The following is a 20369-nucleotide window of genomic DNA, read 5'->3' as shown; positions in this document are numbered from 1 at the left end:
AGAGTCAGGGGTGGCTCAACAAATTGATTTGCTGCTGTTTGAGGCATTTTTTCCGAAGATAGATACAAGCCAATCCTACCTCTGATATGATGAAGTTTGATTGATTAAATTTTTTTTTAACGTGGACCTGATCGATGTGGGTTGGGAAATCATTAAATTTAATTCATTCTAATGAGACGTTTGTAATCAGTGCACAGTGTAGAGGCTGTAGCAGTATTACCAGGGCCATCGATGGAAAGTTTCAGTCTCATGGTGTTGCAGGTGATTTTCCAGCCTGTCAGGAATAGCAAAAAATAAATAAATAAATAAGAGGAAATAATGACTGCTTGTAACTGTGGGGGATTTTCCTGGCGTGTGCAGTGTCATGTTGAAAGAAGACACTCATTACAGCAACGTGTCCTGTCCACGGGCAGCTTCAGTGTGAAAATTGGAGTCAGTTATCAGCCGTCACAATTATCAGTGTAAACCTGAAAGTGTCATTGCGATGCTGATGTTTGTCCAACTCTCCCCCTGGCAGAGGCCCTACAGGCAGTTCGTTCTGGAGTGCTCTGTTCAGTACCGGGTGGACAGGATGCCTTATTCCATTACGCCCAAATTCAAACCATCTGGATCCAAAAAGGTAACCTCATCTGATTCCTGAGCTGAGACTCCTTGTTAAAAAAAAAGCCACAATGAATAATTCAAGTAGCTGTTACAGAGGAAACCAGTTGCAGTGCATAATGTACCTGATATTTTTTAATTTTCCTGTAATAATGGCACTTAGTATGATGAAATAACTGCAGCACAATAATCGGTGTATACGGCATTTTGAGTTGCAATGTTAAAGGGCAGCTTTGCTTTCCGTTTTTATGAGCTAGACCTTATTGAAATACAGAATTATGGAATTATCTGTGGAAATAGAGTCATCCAGCAAAAACCGGTTCAAAATGATGCACAAACTAATCTTTTTATCAGACAGTAATGACTTCATATTAGTACATTTCCACAACCCGTGCATTTTTTTTTTTTTTTTTACTTAGGAAGTAAGCTAACAAAGATAATGTCGGCCAGCTCGCTGTTTTCCAGTGTGACCGGGCGGTGACCTTATTGTTTTCGAATACATCCTGGTTTTTGAGGGGAAAATGCAGCACGGTGCCAGGTTCCTCAAACAATAAAGCGATCAGCGATGCGTTATAATTCTAAATGAAGCCAGAAATGGTTTTTAATGAGGATTGGCTTGCAAAAATCCAAGCCCGTCCGTTAAGGTAAAGGTGGACCGGTGCAGAGGGGTAAGATGGCTGCTGTTTGCTTGTCGTCCAGGTGGTGACGGCGGTGGTGTGGAACAAGCCGGACAGCCAGTTCTCTGTCCCGGTGTGGATCATCATCCTGGCCATCCTGGCTGGGCTGCTGTTGCTCGCTCTGCTCATATACCTACTGTACAAGGTAACAAAAAACCCTGGATAAACTGTGTGTGTATGGTTTAAATACAAATGCATCCATGACAAGATTGCAAAGCGACTGCCCGTTGGCTTGTGTGACAGGATTCTATTAATAATAAGTCTTATAATAAAATAGTATATAATAAAAGTCTTGATCATTGGAGAGAGATGAGCAAATGGGTCTCTAGTCGCCGTGCAGGAAACGGCAAATTCTTGTTCCTGTCTTCAGTTAAAGAGATAAAAAGAGTCACTGCTCTGATTGGCTGGCAGAGCCCCTCCTCCCGGCCCAAACTTTAAATGATTGAAGTTAAAGGAATAATCCAACTTTTTGGGCAAAAGGAAGGATAAATGTTTTCAGTGGTGACAGTTCCATCATCTAATTTCATCTTAAAAAAACAAAACAAAACAAGATATGTATGTGTACATATCCACTGTGTAAATGAGACAGCTTTGGAGTTACTTTAACCCTTTTAAGGTTTAAATTTTCACTTTGATGGAGCTAGGCTAACGACTCCCATAGACTTTAAGTCTTTATGCTAAGCTAACACAAAATGCTACCCATAGGAAACGAACCACTGGACGTTCAGAGGTGAAAATGGTATTGATCATCTTGTCTCACTTTAGGTTAAGTCGAGAAAAGGGTATTTTCCCCCAAATGTTGGAGTTTTCCTTTAACTTTCAACAACCTGGCCATTTTCTGACCCGTTCAAGGGGTCAAATTTTTCTAAAAACAGCCTCTCTTTCAACAAGGACAATCCAGAGCCCTAATGGTAATTCTCTTCCGGGATACAGGCTTCATGTTAGGTTGATTTTTGTGTATTAAAGTTTCTTCTCCCCCGTGTTTCCCCCTCCACCAGATTGGCTTCTTTAAAAGGTCGGATCCATACGGTACAACCATGGAGAAAGCCCAGCTCAAACCCCAGGCGTCCTCCGAGGCCTAGACCCACGGAGCGAGAGCCTAACCTGCAGCTGTTCCAGAAAACTGGAAGGTCATTACATTTCCAAATGAATGGCTCAACTTGTTAATGAAAAGCAGGCATCCCATTTCTGAAGGGACAATTATGGGAGCCGTACCACTGGAATATTTGATACCTGGTGCTGCACTAAAATGCCGAAGCAGGAAAGAGTTCAGGGGCCATGCAATTACAGCTGAAATTGCAGCTTTTTATTTTCTTCCCTCCATGTGTTAAATCAGCAGGATGTATGATGCTTCCACAGAGACAGCAACACAAGGACTTCTTCTCACAAGCCCGGCGCCTTGTGAAGAAAACGTTGAACAGGAAAATGACGAGAACGTCACGCCTTCCATGGAAACAGGAAAACAAACGCGACTGCACGTGGTTAATACAACAAAAAGCACCAGTGCTACTTCTGCATTCATGCAGAAGTGTAATTGGCAATCCCAGTGTTAGATATTTCTTGAATTTCCTGCTTTTGTATAATCTATACACCACTCATTATTTATGGCACAATGTTTTCCTATTGATTGTTGAATGTTATACTGTACTGTGTGTGCAGGAGAATCCTGATTAAAAATACAATGTTTAACTTGAATCATCTCTCTCCCATATTGGGAGGTATTTTGCGTATGTTGTAAAATATGTGTGTAATGTCCTCGTTGCGTTATGACCCATTGGTGTTGTGGCCCGAAATAAATCCTAATTTTGTATACTCAATCAACGTGTCATTAATGAGTCTCAGTCAATGAGTTGTAGTCTATAAATACACCGATGTGCATCTGTTGAATAGGTTACGTTACAGAGTGAACAGGACTCCCCCTGGGCTTGCAGGCAGGCGCTGGTCGGTCACAGGAACATCTCAGTGAAGACAAAAATAAACCACCACACACTGAAATAACTTTAACTTCACTGGGAGTCCCTTGAAATAAAGTTACAGTAAGGTTATTTTAGGTTATTATTTAGGTTATGTTACATGTTTGACCAAAAGACATGACATAGCTAGATGAAAATATGAGAGCACTGGATGTTACAGGTACTTGTGTTTGTAGTAATTCACCGAATGCATCAAAACTAATTAAAGGCCTCACTGGATGGATAATATAATAAATAATAACAAAAATTCTATTTCTCTGAAAAGTAATTTCATTAATTGACCCTAAGACCCTTTAAAAAGTAAAGTTTCACAAGAGCAGAGGATCCGTCCTGTTGATATTTATGATATTTTCTGATACTGGCCTGCTGCTTCTAACTTCTACAGTTTCATAAATAACAACAACACTTCAGGTAATATCAAGTCCATTAATGGCTTTCAGAATAAATCCTTCACCTGATAACAAAGTGACAGGTGGCCTAGGACGCACCACTGGGACAAGCGGTCATATTTTACTGATAGGCAAGAATTAAACAGCCAGAATTAAAATATCAGTCACATAATGGATATTAAACACATTTCATGTATTCCTGGTAGACTTTGTTATTTTATATTTATTTTGCCAGTTCCCAAATTGTCCTAATTTAGCCAAGTTTTGCTCTTTTACACAGTGATGGAACTGGGGTTTGTCCAAGGTGTTTCCCAGCCTTTGGCCCAATGCATGTTGGGATAAACAAAATTCAGTAGGTCAGTCTATGCAGACATGAGTCTCTACCGCCCTCTTGAGGTGAGAGGTGTTACTACAGTATCCTTCAAACAGTGCCTCAGTCCTCTGCTGCCTTCAAGTGCTGTCAGAAATATTAAAAAACAAATGCAAAGAAATGAGTGAACCCATTAAATGGTAAAAACAACATGGAAAATCTGCATTTTGTGAGATGCACACATCGCCAGGATGTGACATTGTTGACATCCGAGGGTCAGAGTGATGTGTTTTAACTGTTACTGCAAAGACTGAGGAGCGGTTTCAGTTTGGTTGGCTGATTTTCTGAGTAACCTCCTATCTGAAAACCTCCAACAGCAGATCAGCCAGGATGACCAAGGCTCTCAGATATAATTTATAATTTTATAACTGATGTGTACACTGTGGGTCAGTGTATTTACAAGGTCATCCTGCCTGTTTTATGATGCATGGTGATGAGGGCTCACTGGAGGAGGTGAGAAGGGAATGTTTATAAAAATCTATATTTCAAAAAGACAGAAACAGCTCGTTTAGATGTAGGTCCACTCGGAGTAAAACGTACCGAGCTAATTAAAGGGGTGTTAAGTAATCTATATCCTTGATCGACCTCTATTGGTGACCGGCAGCAATTGCAACAACAGTGACGAAGCTCATCTCCTCCCCTCTGGGTCCTTAGAGAGCGCCGCCCCCCCTCTACTGACCCAATGGGCTTCAATGGATGTCCTGTTACTGACATAAGTGCTAGTGACATTTTGCCAATGGCAGTGTGCTGGCTAATTAGAGCAGACAGGGGACAGTAAAAAAAATCCTTGCCTCTTTTTTTTTGTTGTTGTTTTGTTTAAATAAATAATCCTGCATATGATCGTTCCAATGCAATGCTCAAAGGATGAACAGTGACAACACAGGTCAACTGTGTGTTCAGGTCTGCTCACATCCACCGACTCTCCTTCACCTTGATTCCCTCGCTCTTCACGGAGAGCAACGGCCGGGATTGGAAACAGCAGAAATGTCACACTTGAGTCGAAAACATTAAAAGCTAAAATGACAGAGAGTCCAGCCACACGTGCAGGAAAAGCTGCGTGGCTGCAGCAAAGAGAGTAATGGTGTGTTAAAAAGCTGCGACCCACATTTGTGCTGAGTGTGTGCTGAGTCCTGCTGCCTGGACGCTCCCAGCATGCAGATTGTGTGCTTTGTGTAAATCTCTGCCCTCCCTCTCTCTCTCTCTGTCTCTCTCTCTCTCTCCTCCCCCTCCCTCTCTCTCTTTCTCCGTGTGTGTGTGTATGTGTGTGTGTGTGTGTGTGCTATATAACCCGCCCTGTCACGCGGGTGCTGCCCGGCAGAGGAGCTCAAGTGTCAGTTCTGGAAAGACAGCAACAGGGAGAGAGAGACGGACCCTGCATTTCCTGGCAGTGAGTAATACACATTCCCTCTCTTGTGCATTTAAGCAGAAGAGACTGTGCCTTTTTACTGTAGGACGTATTATTAATGTACAGGTGCTGCATCTTTTATACACGGGCTTTAAAGTCTACAAGGATGGGTGACTCAGCTGTTTCTGTTTTGAGTCTCAGTGAGGATGGAGTGCAGGCAGAATAACAACAAGGATGTATTCATGCACTAAAATCTCCTCTTAGAGAGCCTCGGCTGGGCTCTGTGCGTCAGATAAACTAGTCCACGGGTAAACCTGAGAGTCAAAAGTGCAGCTCCAGCGTTTTCACTTGACGAAAACACTGGACCGCCCCCCCCCCAGAGCCGGGTTCTGCTCCAAGCTTTTGGCCCTGTTAAAAGGATTTTTTCCTCACCATGTCACCTTGTGCTTGCTCTTGGGGGAGATTTTGGTCCATGGATTGGGCCAATATCTGTTGAGTGCCTTGAGATAAACTTTTGTTATGATTTGATGCTATACAAATAAAATTGAATTGAATTGAACTGAACTGAACTGAACCCCAAACTAGACCACACATCGCGGTGCAGACCTCCATTTGATGAGATTTTGTCCCATATGTTGCTGATTTAGTGCTGGTTTGTAAAAACTGCAGTTGAGATATCGCTGGAAAAGTCACTCTTCCACAGGGTGTGTGATCATTTCTGGGACTGGGGACCTGCTCCACGACCCCTGGACGGTCCCGGGGCCTCACTTTGACACCCACCAGTTTATATGGCAACACACGAGGTTGTTTTTCTGCTGACGGACTTCTGTCTGATCCTCTGTGATACCTCCTATTCAGCATTTGAAGAGGGCAGCTTTTGCTCTCCCTGTTGTGCTGTGAGTCAGCAGACGGGGTATTAGTGTTTGTGTTTGGGATGTGTGGAGGTGACCCGGCCCGGTTCAGGACTCCGAGACCTCCCTGACTCTTTGGGGCTGTATTTTTAGTCAAGGCAGTTTGCACTAAATACAGTGTTTCTCACCTGTTCCCACTTGACTTGTGCTGATGGCTCTTTTGTCATGAGTTTCTTTACGCAGCAACACCATTTTTATTTTTTATTTTTTTTGAGATGTAATCACACACTTGTGTACAGTCAAGGATTACATAAACTGTAATTATTGCAAAGAGCTGCCCTGCTTTGTAGGTTAGCTACAAGGTGACACTGTTCACCTGGCAATGCTCTAGATGTTGACTTACTACTAATGTTCAACCATTATGGATATCTGAAGGCTGATACTTGCTGATGGCCGCAGATTTGTTTGACCTTTTCATGACAAAAGAAAAAAAACAAAACAAAAACAGTATTCAGTGTTTCCTCTTGAATTTCATTCTTGTCCGGATGGAGAAGCCTCTGAAACAGTGTTTAGAAAATCATGAGACACTAAAACTTTCCTCTGAAAACCAGACGAATGAAATTTTTTCAGGGTTAGCGGCTCCTCAAGGCAGCGTGACCCGACACTCCTGTGCAAGACACCGAAAACACAATGAAAAATACGTTTATGAAAAACAATATTGCTTAGTTAGTGAATGAATGAAATATGTATGATTGTGTATAAAAAAAAATAAAAAAAAATACAGCCTCTACAGCAGATTTTGAAGACTGTACTAGGGCTGGGCAAAATGAGATGTCACAGCATTTTTGATTGAATATCTTGATACTGATATTGTGATGATATTTTAGGAACGACTATTACACCGGGAGACTTTTGATAAACAATCATTACTGAGGTGGATATGAAGCAAATAATAGAACAGCTAGAACCGTCTAATGAGGTCAGAAAACTACAACCCTTTTAAACTTTGACTTTTAAACCAGGATACAACAATGCTTATGCCTTATTACAACATCCAAAATCCCAGATGATATCTAGTCTTATGTGGCATTATCAAAATAATATCTATGATATGCTGTCCTAGAACTGTACTGCAGTCAGGGAAGAAGCTGCATGATACCATCAATGCACCACGTGACTATCTGACACCCAGTTTTTACTTAAAGGTCCACATCTACCCAAAATATTATCTCATATGTTAATTGTAATTTATCCCCACTCACATGTCACCCTAATTAAACAGTGCACTTCCTCCATGGTGATATCGGAATGAAAAATATTCAAAGTTGGTGTCTATTTCTCCGTATGATGTGTCACACAGTTTATAGGAAATATCTGTGTGTGTGTATGTGGCTCTGTGCGAGACTGAAATATCAGGAACGTGGCAGCCTGCCCCGAACTAAATGATGCAGTGTGGAATGAACCAATGAGTGTATCGAGGGGGAGGTCAGTCAGGGCCCCCCCCCCCCCCTTCTCTTCTGTACACTGTAGTTGGAGAGCCCGGCTGAAACTGTAGAGGAGGAGGGTATTGACTCTACTTCCCTCCGCTCTGCAGGCCCTGCCTTCTCTGTATCAGCTGCAGCCATGTCCAGAAACCTACTGAAGAATCCCAGTGGGGAAGGTAAGACGGACGGTGTGTTTACCTCAGTGGCTGTGCTCAGTCTGTGATGGAGAACGGCCCCCAAAAACACTCTGCTGGTCATCTTTAAGAGATTACACTTCTATATAACATGTGCTAGTCCTCAAATGTCTATGCACTGATTCATCATAATCCTGTGAATTGATTGGTTTGACGTTGAAGGCTTGCATTACTGAGGTCCTGACGATATATATACATCTCTGCTGACCCTTAAGAAACTCAATGAACATTATTATTTTTACATTAGAAAAGACATGTAAGCTGTTTAATCGCTCTTCTGGTATTGAAAAAAAACCCTCAACCCCCTTTGGACCTCATCTTGGAGTTGATCTGAAAGAGTGCGGTCGAAAATACAAAATAATTGGCTCTTAGTGGCGTGAAACTGTGCATCGCTCTCCTATCCCGCCCCCCCCCCACCCCTCCACCACCCCCGACTCAGAGATGCTGGAGTTCTGGGAGCTGACAGAGAACGGCGGGAGCCAATGGCAGGTGGAGTACATGCCGGGCGACTGCGGCTATGACTTCTGCAACGATGAAGTGAACAAATACTTCACCACTTCCTTTGAGTGAGTGCTTACTGCGTGTTGAGAGACTAAACGAAAGCTGCGCTGCTGAATATGCCTGAATATACATGATGTAATGGCACCTCAGTAGACCAGCATGGCCCAGCAAGTACAGTGCATAAGCTGTAAATTCACTTTTTTTTTTTTTTTTTTTTTAAAGGTTTATTGCTGTTTTATTGCTATTTCCATATCTTGATGGTGCTGCAGCTCTATTTTCCTAGTATGTTTCAATGTTTTTGACAGCTAACTGTTGGCTGTGCTATGTTTCTTACCTCCCAATTAGCACCATTCTTATTATTCTTCATATTAATTTTTGCTTGCTGTATTGTGGTACTTTTATGCTGCAATAAAAAACAATCTTATCTTTAAAAAAAAAAAAATTGCAAAACAAAGCCATTACAGCAGAAGTATGCTCTGAGGGTGATGTCCAAGTCAGGTGTGAATTTTAAATTAGGTTATTTATTTATTTAAATTATTATTTTACAAGGATGGACAAAATGCATCTGATTTCCACTCCACCTGACCTGACTTCACTTTAACATTCAACACTGACATGTGACTGTTCACATCCTCCCGATACAAAAGTGCCTTTGGTTTCTTTAAAAAAAAAAAAACACTTGCCCCAAACTCTATCAGGAATAGAGGCTTTTCTTTCCCATGCTTTTCCCCATTTTCAGATATACTTTGTTTACAGACCAGCTCTCTCTCTCTCTCTCTCTCTCTCTCACACACACACACACACACACACACACACACACACACACTCACAGAGCATGCTAGAGCTGTTGCTTTTCCTTATTTTGTACCTTCTGTGTTACCCTCTCACCACGTCTGTCCCAGGCTGTGTCTGAAGAGGCAGGTGATTGACTTGTTAGCGGAGGGCTACACTCCTGAGCAGCTGGACGGGCAGCCCAACGTCACTGTGGAGGACTGGTAAGACAGAGAGACAGAGAGAGAGAGAGAGAGAGGGAGAGAGAGAGAGAGAGAGAGAGAGAGAGAAAGCATCACACATGCATCTTGATGAGCGTTGTCACCGTTTCACCGCTCTCTCACCCTGCAGGTACTCTGGGAGGTCAGACTGCGGCTGCACATACCAGATTACTGTGTGTCTGCTGGACGAGAACAAGGAGGTGCTGCAGGAGTTTAAACCGGACGCTGTGACCCTTGACCCTGAATGTGACAACTGCTCCTGGCAACAGGTACACAGAGACAGAGAAAGGGGGAGGGACACACACACACACACACACACACACACACACACACACACATACACACAAATTGGTATTGCTACACTTGGCTGGCTCTATCCCCTAACGCTAAAAGATGCACAAAGGGACTTATTATATTTGGCAATTCCTAATGGCAATGCCCCAAAAAGCTTTTTTTTTTTTAAATCTGAACTTCAACACCCAGAAATCTTGTAATGAGATCACAGTAGTTTTATTTTTAATTCACCACACTGTAAGGCAGTGATACTCAGCTTATGGCCCGTAAGGTGCTAAGTGGCCCATTATGCAGAAATTAGGATAACTCTGATCCCACAAATGTGTATTTCATATGTAGAGCTTAAATCTGCTTTTCAGTCTGTCCCTGATGAGAGCAGTTTATGTTTATTTATTTATTTTTTTTTTTTGGATGAATCATTCCAATTTGCATCATTGCATGATAGAACAGGATCAAGCTTAAAGTTTAATGTCTTATAAACTCTTCCAAATGTAACCAAAGCATTTCAAACTAAAATGCACTTGCAGCTGTTCCATGTATTTAATGTGATTTATCTGTCATAGAGGCCAACCATCAATCAAGTTAATTTAGTTAATAAGTAAATTAAATTTTGAAATTAAAATGGGTATCTTAATGAAAATGGGTATCTTAATGTCTATTCATTTCATCTGATAAGTATTATTACGGTTTGTTTATTAACCGGCCCCACTTTTGCAAAAGTGGCAAAGCAAGTATCCCTGGTGTAGGCTCTCCAGATTAATTACAGTTTCATTATTATATTTCAGATAAAAAAATATACTGTGGGGATGGAGATCTGTGGTGTTTGGGGGTCCTCACCATGAAAAATGTTTGGGAATCCCTGATTTTAGCCCAAGTTACCTTACGCACACAAGCGCCAACCTTCCCCACTGTATAGATCCATCATCACGCTGGTGTTCCCTTGTGTTTCAACTCCAGGTGACCCACACGTTCTCCGACTACGGTCCTGGGCTGCGATACATATCCTTTGAACATGGAGGACAAGACACCAAGTACTGGGATGGATGGTTTGGCGTTCGAGTCACCGGGAGCTCTGTTACTATAGACGTCTGAACAGGAGGGGAACGAGGGAAGAGTGAAGACCTGAGTGAAGGAAGGAAGGAATGCTGAGAGGAGACGGTGGAGGATAGGGGGTACAGAGGCTCCAGAGTGACAAAGTAGGCTTTACTTGCAGTGTTTGAGTGTCTGGAGAGGGTTTAAGAAGACCAGCCTTGCCTTATGCATTGAGCTTACATCACTGCATGCATATGGCAGTGCATGCTGTGGAAATCGAGCTGCTGCTGTGAAACTATGCACTAATTCCAAATCGGTAGAATCACATGCTTCGTCTCTGTAAAAACGACACCGCAGAGCACCGCGATCGTGGCACCTTGGCTTCACTAATGTCCTATTTGAAATGACTGCTTGCAATACGATTAAATCAACTAACTACTACCTCTGCACATTGACTTATCCTGGTGTTATAAAAAACTGTTTTGTTTGGGTGGTTTGGGTGGGTGAGGGGGGAGGGGGGGGTCATCCTATTGTAAGCAAACAAGACGTTCATCATTAAAATGAGAATTACAAAGACCAAATAAATTAACTCATCAAATGATCAATCAACTCACAGCCTGTTTCATGAAGTTGAGTTCTCTGTGAGCGAATTAATCACTTAACCAGTTTAATGTGATAACACTAACTTTCACGGTGAGTAAACACAACCTGAACTCATTTAGGTGAACCGAACTCAGACGAGTATCACATGGTTGGAGACGAGTGGCCGTGGCTATAACTATAACTAACTCTTACTGCTGAATTATTAAAGTTGATGTTATTGGTTCTTTCATGGTAAGTTGATTTTAAAAAGACAGCTGCTGCTAGTTTTAAATGTCTTCCTATTGATGCATTTGGATATTATGAATTGTTACACCCTGACTGTCAATCCAATGAGAAAAAAAAATAAATTATCAGTTATATTCATAGTTACAGTTGTAAGACCCCATGGTGAGATCTCTAATAATAGTTGAATCCTCAAAGCAGATGTATTTATTTCATTCCCATCATTCTGCCAAGTGAAGTAAATATCTAGGCTCTGGGTTGAACATTTTGAACTTGCCCTGATGAAGGCCTCAATGGCTGACACGTGTAGGCATGTTTTCACTGAAGAGCCATGTGATATTAAAGGGTTCTTTTAAAAAAAAAATGAATTTCCCTCTTGAGTGCCTCAGGATTCTTCTAAACTAACAGGATCCCCAAACTGAAGTGCACCAGAGGGACACACTCTTTCACACTCTCCAGCACTGCGAGCATGTTGACAGAAGTGAGGGAATACAACATCAGTCTCTGACGTTTTTTACACGAGCTCTTTCTTCCAGCCAGCAGGAGGTGAGTTTTGCTTCAATCCATTTGGAGTTTGAATTGTTTTGTCATTTATTTTTGTCGTCTGTGGTTTGGAGCTGGCTGCAGTGTGCCGTAGCGCTCTGATGTGCATGTCTCCACAAGTGTTGCCGCTTGGACCGATCAAGACAGACGACCCTATTAGCTCCTCCTAAAAGTTCCCGAAACTCAGATTTTAGCATCACCCAAGTCAGATTCCAGGAACTTCACCTGGAGCCGTGTTGCTGGCAGTGAAAACGCTATCAGTATTGGCACTGAAAAACCCTTATATGTCAAATCGTAATGCAGATCCCACAGGAGAGAAAGATTTGAATTGGTCTTGATATATGCTGGTCAAAACTGAAGCTGACCAGTGCAACAAAGCAACAACAAAAACATCAAGAATCAGCACCAGGAGTAACACCAACATGGACCAAACAATGAACATCATCAGAAATTTAAAAAAAGAAAAAAAAAAAAAAAAAGAGAGAGACACCACTTGTTTATAAATTACAAATAACTTTACTAAAATCAAAATGGTGCAATTCAAGTGAAATGGAATGACCTATCACAGTTGTAACAGCTGTTAGACATAAATATGAGCAGTTTACACAGGAAAACTTAGGCTGTAACAATAAAATACAATATTTAGTGTAGAAGGCCATGTGACATTGTGTACGTCCTTCACAAGGTAGTGTTCACTGGGAGCACCATAAACACTGACTTATTTAGAGTGTTGCCTATTTTAAAGGGGGAGAATTCAAAATGACACCAACCATGAAAAGCTTAAAGTGTGAATGTGTGACTATTCATGTTAAATGGGATGGCGTTGAAAAACAGAATGCACGCTCAGTGACCATCGTTAAATAAAGGTTAAAAAAAAAAAATCAAAGTGGATAAGCGAGTACGTGACAGTAACACGATGTGTCTTTTGCAGGAAGTGTGCAACTTTGCGTCCTTTTCTTGATCATATTCACACACATTACCCATAATACCTTGTTAACAGTCATATGGCTTATCATGACAATACTTTCTGGTACATTCAGTCCATCGTTCAGACTCAGGGTGTTCAGTCAGCACAACATCAGGGACAGAGTGAGACTTTTGGTGGTGATTGTCTGCCTCAGAGAGGAGTGCATGAAAACAACTATTTTCATTGTATTTCAGTCTATTAAGGGAGGGTGAAGGCATCACAGAGGTTCCCGCTGTGTATGAAGCAAAGATTCTGGTTTCGTTTAGAGGGGCGGGGTGGGTTGGATCGGAGACGTGTCCTGAGGAGCGCCAGGTCCCGGTCCGGGCCAGACGGGACGGACTCTCAGTCTCCTTGTGACTGCATCTGTTTACAAAAGGCCTCAAACTGCTGCTGCTCCAACTCGGTCATCACCTTGTTCAAGGCATAGATCTAGAAATAAGGAGAGGTACACAGCAGATACACATGATTGATCGTGTGATACATTCTAATAAATTCTGCACACTACTGGAGTGATTTCACACTGAATGTATGTAGGTTAATGTGTGACTGTGCTTGTAAATGGATAAGTGATCAGCTTAGTCACCTCTGCCCTCTGTCGCTGTTTGAGCTCCTGCTGGGCAGATTTCTGCTTGGCTCGGTCGCCTCTGGTCGGAGTGGAGTTCAGCTTCGGCTTGTCTTTGCGACAGGCAGGCTCCATGGTAGTGATTTCACCTCAGTCCACCTAATTAAACAAAAACTAATGTAAAACACTGACATTTTTGACCAAATGTCATCACAAAAAGTTGCACTAGTATGAGACTCTCCACAAATAACTGCATCCCTTTTTTTTGGTATCTGGCATACAGGTCATCCCTCAAGCTGCATTTCATTTAGTAAAACTTCAACTTTCACGCTCCTCACCACCGCCAGTGTGTGTTTTGGTTGAAGATTTTTAGATTTGAAGATTTTTTAAAAAAGAAATTTATTTAGGAAAATGACATTTAGTCTTCCAGTAAGCATGCCGAACATTACAGTGGAAGCTAATGGCTGATAAAATGTACTGAAATATGTTCTAAGAGGCTTATTTCTTTCCATTAACAAGCAAACAGTAAATTTCCAATATTTCTGAGTGATGTTTTGACGGCGGTCCTCTCAACAGCAGAGGACGGCTGATAGCGGGACCAGTGACGGTCGTAATCTAAAGTTTGTCGACAAAATTAAAAGAAAAATAGTTGAACGGCAATGACTCCTAGCAAATAGTCAGCTAACCTTTAAAATATTAAGCTACGAGCGAGTTAAAACATCGATATGCCAGGTTATTGATAAGTTAGCACAGAACTAGTTAGCCTTAGCTCGCTAGCAGTTACTCCGAGCCGCGTCGGCCGTGAAGCTGAACCACTAACATGCTGAGCTGATAGACTTGAAGCAGACTTACTGGTAAAATAGACCAGATTGAAACATCAAATGATTAGTGTTGTGTTCGCCAGGATGTCGGCTAGCTAAGCGAAGCTGTCAGCTGTTCACAACAGCTGTTCCTCTGGTGTCCACCGTAAACAAATCCGACTGGAGAGGCGAGATGGCTCTACGTGGTTCCTGCCGTTGGATTGGTTCCTACGGCTGATGGAGGTGGGCTTTTTTTTTTTTTTTTTTTTTTTTTTTTTTACCCAGAACTCCGGTGGGATCCATGATCACGTGTTATTATTTGGCATTTTATGTAAATATTGTCCATAAATAATAATGTTGTGACTGTATTTGTGTCGTCCAGTTGGTTATTTGCAATGACCAATACAGGAGGGCCTTGAAAAATGGGGTGCACTTAAACATTAGAAAAAACTAGTCAACAGGATGACAAATGAGATAGATAGATAGATAGATAGATAGATAGATAGATAGATAGATACTTTATTCATCCCGAAGGAAATTCACAAATGTGGAAAATCAGGGACAAATATTTGTACAGTAGCATGATACTGGATGTCTGGTAGAGATCTTATCCCGTTCCTGCTGTGCTGAACTCTTCTTTATGAAAATATCACAGTAATAAAAAAAAAAAAAAAGAAAAAGGGAGATAAAACAGATATTATTTATCTTGAAATATTGGTATCACTCTTCTTGACAGTTTGCAGACAGTATAGCAGCTTGTCTCTGACCACCAGTTGTCCTTGAGGACTGGATTCCAAGGTTTTCCCAGGAGAATGAGGAACGGTGCAGCCTAATTCCAATATGATTTCATGTGAAGTTGTGACAGGATGAAAATGGACTGGATAAAGGAAAAGAATAGACATCCGCTCACTGGTTTCATTCGTCTCACAGCATCACCCCTTGTCTGTGCCAAACTATATCCAATGACAAATTTTATTCTAGGATCCAATCCAATCCAATCCACTTTATTTATATAGCACAATTTTGACAAACACAAGTGCTGCACAACAAGATAAAACACCACAAGATAACACAATAGGAGCAGAATAAAAAGGCAAAATACACAATAAGATCACACAATAAAATAAAATAAGATCAAATAAAATAAGATAAAATAAAATAAAATAATAATAGTAATACTACTAATAATACAATAATAAAATAAAATAAAATAATATGCAATAATAAAATAAAATAATAATACAATTATAATTTAAATAGAATAAAATAATGTAAAATGCACTGCCCGCACAGCATAAAAAGAAAAAGCATGCACACATAAAATCATACATCATAAAATCACAAATCCTACATGGTAAAGGCTTTTTTTTTTTTTTTTTGGCTGTCTCTCTGGGCAAGTCCAGTTTTTGACCACAAGATGTCGCCTTTGTATAACAGATCCAGCAACTCACTCGCCTCTCGAGGTGTGTGCATGGCAGTGTATCTGTGTGTGTGTGTGTGTGTGTGTGTGTGTGTTTTGTGCCGTCACTGAGATATTTCGGGCGACTGACATCATCTGAGATTGACCGGAGGTGTTTGTGTGTCTGAAACCGATACGCTGAGTTTGGAGAGGAGAGAAGTCTGATTGGAGAGTGGGTCCAGTTTGACAGAGCATCCGTCTGTTCTCACCATGCCTGATGCTCTGACAACTCCGGACCACCCAGACCCACCTGACTTCTACACACACACACACACTCACACTCACACACACACACACAAGCAGACTCCCCTCAGGGCACCTCTTCAGTGCATAAATCTGTGTTGGGTGAAGAGTGAACCTGACACCAGCTGAAGGGTGGTCCAGAAGCCGATTTATCACCACAGAAACAAAAACAGCCATTATGAAAGGACAGAAGAGCTAAACACTCGCCCATAATCAGCGAGGAAATCTTCCCCTCGGCCCATCTCCGCCTGACAGTGGCTCAGCGGTCACTTCAGAGCGCGCTGACACAGAACGGCTCCCATCACACTCCTGGAAAACACCACCGCTAGTGGCTGGCTGGTGCTGTTGTGAACTTGGGTTTGAATGTGTGTGTGTGTGTGTGTGTGTGTGTGTGTGTGTGTGCCCTCTGGCAATGCTGTGCCACAGAGATTTATCACACAGCATACCATCGACATTCCAATGGTTTACCTGGATTTATCCTCCAACTACAGGAGAGCACTCCCCCTTGGAATAATATCCTGCCAGGAACAAATTCTGCTGAACACTACACACAACAGGCAGACCTGTCCTGCTACACACACACACACACACACACACACTCACACACACACACACACACAGCAGCAGAGAGAAAAACACTCATGCTTATATAAAGGCTGGTGATCAACAACAGCGTAGTCCCGTGCGAGGCGGGATGCAAGCTGTCCCACGACTTCCATGTTGGAGAGGCTGCGTACAAAGGATGAGAAAAAAGGGCCACGTTTTCAGGAATTTAAAGAGACAGGAAACTAAAAGATGCAATTTTTTCATTAAAATGTGCTTTATTCTCATTGTTAGTTATGCTGACCAGACATTTTTTTTAATATTCACCACCAAACTGTCCTGGTTTTCTCACAATTAAAAGAAATAATTACAATATAATGCTTGTTTTTAGCGCTTATACAGATGTTTATCATGTTTTGTCCCACTCAGTATTACCAAATACAAAGACATAAAGCAAACATCTGAATTCCTGAAAGTGTGGTACACTCAGGGATCCCGATTTAGGGGGTTGAAAATACAGTCACCCTGATGTTGGGTGTAGAAAACATCATGAAAGCGGATGCAGAGAGAGAGAGAGAGAGAGAGAGAGAGAGAGAGAGAGAGAGAGAGAGAGAGAGAGAGAGAGAGAGGCCTGCTGGCTGGTTTCTCCGGTTGGGGATTAACAGCCGCCTTCACACGAACGAGAGGAGCGATCCAATCAGAGCATCACCTCCGCTCAGTTTTTGCTCCTCCTGCCCCTGTTTGATTGACAGCTGTCCACTACACCTGCAAGGAAAACATTTTCTCACATGTTGTGGCGCTAGTTTCACTTCCAACAGGATATTCTCTCTTTGCTGGACAGCTGGTTGCTCTTCAGGGTCCAGACAATAGTGAAGCCTTACAAGGGGAACTAAAGCCCACCCAGCCCTGCTGAAACAGATCAAAACTGCATCTTATGATAGTGACTGTTGGGAACTCTAAAATCTGGCTGGATGATGAAGATAGTGGCCCACTAGAGCAAAACAAAATAAGAAAATCCCAAGTGAAACAAGTGAAATTGCATTGAAAACAACCAGAATCTCACCTCAATAACTAAATTCACTTTTATCACTTTTTGTACTTGCTCAGATGGAGATGTTTTGCAGTGCATGGCCAAACACACACACACACACACACACACACACACAAAAACCTAGCACCCACAGATGCTAAAAGTTCATCAACAGAAAATCCAAGAAAAAAAAGTCCTCAGAGACACAGAGGACACCGTTTGATTGACAGGTGGGTCAGGACCCTGGCTGTAGGGTTTTTGGTATTTTAGAGACAGATTTGGAAAAGGAGGAATCCAAAGTCAGCAGGTGCAGCCGGCCTGGCTTCAGTCATGACCAATCAAATCATTTCTTTGCCTCGCCTTTAAAAGCATATTGTATATTGCTTATTGTATGTCGCTTATTATAATTTATTTTAAAAGGTGAGGAGAGAGTAACCTGTGTGCACCCGGCGGAGCGGATTTGCCACTTTGCCTGAACAAAGTCTTGCCACTTTAATATGTTATTTAAACATTTTGAAAGAGTTTTTTAAATGATAATCCCAGTGACTCCGCATGTTTAGCCTAATATCTACAAAATGCATAAACTTCACTTTTCTAATAATCGTCTCCCAAAAGCAAGCAGTCGTATTTTATTCCAAAATCATTTTTCCTACTTTTTATTCAGCCATTGGTTTCCATTCATTCCATATGATATAAAAATGAGATTTGAGACTTTCTTCACACCAGGACTCCATCACCGTAATGAAGTCCTCCACATTAGTTTTCCTAAAAGCAGCAACACTGTTGTGTTTTGCTGACCTGAAAGTGGACGGAGTGAAATGCTGCACCTCCGCCAAGGAAAATAGTCCCTGGGGAAATGTTTGAATACGCTCAAATTATCAGTCCCATCGTTTATGAGTGGTGACAACTTCATTAGTCGCAGAAACAGAACATCATAAGGTGGGGTGTTTCAGTCAAACGATTAAAATTTGATTTGATTTTGCTTACATATTGTGAAACCTCCAGTAAAATGTTGGTAAATTGGCTAAACATTCAAAATCACCGGTATGGTCCTGCAAGGTTTTCATGTTTTTCAAGTTACATTAAGCAACATGTCCGTCTTTTTTGTTTTCAAGATGGATAAATCACTGCTGGTGGAGTGAGTGGCAGAGAGAGAGAGAGCATGAGAGGGGAAAAAAGACGAAGCCGAGGCTAAGAAGTGTGGAAGAGCCGCTGGAGAGATGGGCAGAGTTTTATAGCGTGGCAGAGAGGGCTGGAGAGGGGAGGGATGAGGTGCGGAGAGATGGCCTGAGGAGAAGGTGCCGGGAGAAGAGTGTGTTAGGAGCCTTGTTCTTCTATATTAAACTCTCTCTCCAGGGGGAAGCGTCGCTCTGACTGCTCTTTCACACCAGCGGCCCTGAACACACAAACTCACCACAACCTCCTAACCCTGCTCGCCAGTCCACTGCCAAGAAACACACACACACACACACGCAGCACACATTTGCACACACACACACACACACACACACACACACGTAAGCACAGTGTGTACAAATCCCCATAGACATGTACACATCCATACACAAATGCACACAAAGTCTTTCAGGACTAAAAATAAACGACCATGGTGACTGTGCCTAAAATAACTGGTCACGCACACACATGCGCAAACATATGCTTACTGTACATGCATACACAAAGGCATTCACACATGCACGCGCACACACACACATGCACACACACACACACACACACACTGCTCAGTTGCTGTCTTTACACCTGACCCCCCATAGACCATCAACTGCCAAAGCAAACAGTGAACGGCAACCAGCAGAAAACTAGCTGGGAATGGACAGGATGTGACCTCACAAGCAAGGGTCACACACACACATGCACACACACACACACACACACAGGATTTTTCGACAGTTCACATTAAAGCGGCTTTGGAAGTTATTTTGAACGGATATTAGAGAGACATTTAGGTCCTGATGTTTCAAAAGGGGTCAGGTAGCAGCTACACACCGAGGGTCTGCAGAGACACCACTATCTGTATTTGTATTTGTATTTGTATTTGTATTTGTATCTGTATTTGTATTTGTGTCTGTATTTGTATTTGTATCTGTATCTGTATTTGTATCTGTATTTGTATCTGTATCTGTATTTGTATCTGTATTTGTATCTGTATCTGTATTTGTATTTGTATTTGTGTCTGTATTTGTATCTGTATTTGTTTTGGAGCAAAATAACTCAGATTCGGATTTGAGAAAAAAAGTGGGCATGAGTAAAAATTGAAGTGATTTTTAATTGAAGATCATTGAAGACACATCAAATCACTGAAATTCCTGCTTATTAAAACTGTAAAGGTTTCTAATGACTATGCATTCAAAAAAAAAAAAAAAATCAGAAGAAGAAATCTACTCCGGTCAGAGGAGTTTCCCACCAAACTCTTTTTCAGATGAAGTCTGGATTAGCGCTACTTCGAAGTGAAGAAGGTGATCGCCAAAGCAATGTCATCCCTCATGAGTAAACCCAAAGAGAGATGTTATGTGTATTTTGGAAGTAGTTTGTAGTTTGGGAGGGTCATTTATTCGTCACAACGTCGTTATTTGTTGTTTTGCTGAATCTGGATTTAGATTCAGGTGCGTCCCACCTGCACACATAGACTTTAGACTAGACTGTCTGACATTTGGCCTTGATGGTGATGATGAAG

General features: G+C 41.8%; 3 protein-coding genes across 3 annotated transcripts in view; 2 read left to right on the top strand and 1 right to left on the bottom strand.

Moving 5' to 3' along the window:
• The window catches only part of LOC115359731 (integrin alpha-5-like), a 50881-nt gene extending 47821 nt beyond the window's left edge, over window positions 1-3060 (top strand). The window contains exons 28-30 of the mRNA XM_030052342.1: window positions 518-619; window positions 1300-1422; window positions 2276-3060. Of these exons, the coding sequence (XP_029908202.1) occupies window positions 518-619; window positions 1300-1422; window positions 2276-2359 (309 nt within the window). The 3' untranslated portion in view covers window positions 2360-3060. The remainder of the gene's footprint in view (window positions 1-517; window positions 620-1299; window positions 1423-2275) is intronic.
• Window positions 3061-5314: 2254 nt separating this feature from the next.
• Window positions 5315-11830, top strand: fbxo2 (F-box protein 2). Its single transcript, XM_030052008.1, has 6 exons — window positions 5315-5396; window positions 7800-7865; window positions 8323-8449; window positions 9287-9379; window positions 9507-9645; window positions 10628-11830. The coding sequence occupies exons 2-6, from the start codon at window positions 7829-7831 to the stop codon at window positions 10760-10762; spliced, it is 531 nt and encodes a 176-aa protein (XP_029907868.1). The 5' UTR covers window positions 5315-5396; window positions 7800-7828; the 3' UTR covers window positions 10763-11830.
• Window positions 11831-12566: 736 nt separating this feature from the next.
• On the bottom strand, window positions 12567-14604 carry svbp (small vasohibin binding protein). The gene is made up of 3 exons (XM_030050611.1): window positions 14452-14604; window positions 13621-13758; window positions 12567-13466 (listed from the first exon to the last, which is right to left on the bottom strand). The coding sequence occupies exons 2-3, from the start codon at window positions 13732-13734 to the stop codon at window positions 13380-13382; spliced, it is 201 nt and encodes a 66-aa protein (XP_029906471.1). The 5' UTR covers window positions 13735-13758; window positions 14452-14604; the 3' UTR covers window positions 12567-13379.
• Between the last annotated feature and the right edge of the window lie 5765 nt (window positions 14605-20369).

The sequence above is a fragment of the Myripristis murdjan genome, chromosome 5 (assembly GCF_902150065.1).
Source record: "Myripristis murdjan chromosome 5, fMyrMur1.1, whole genome shotgun sequence".
NCBI classification, from domain to species: domain Eukaryota; kingdom Metazoa; phylum Chordata; class Actinopteri; order Holocentriformes; family Holocentridae; genus Myripristis; species Myripristis murdjan.
This window is presented reverse-complemented; position numbering and strand designations above follow the sequence as displayed.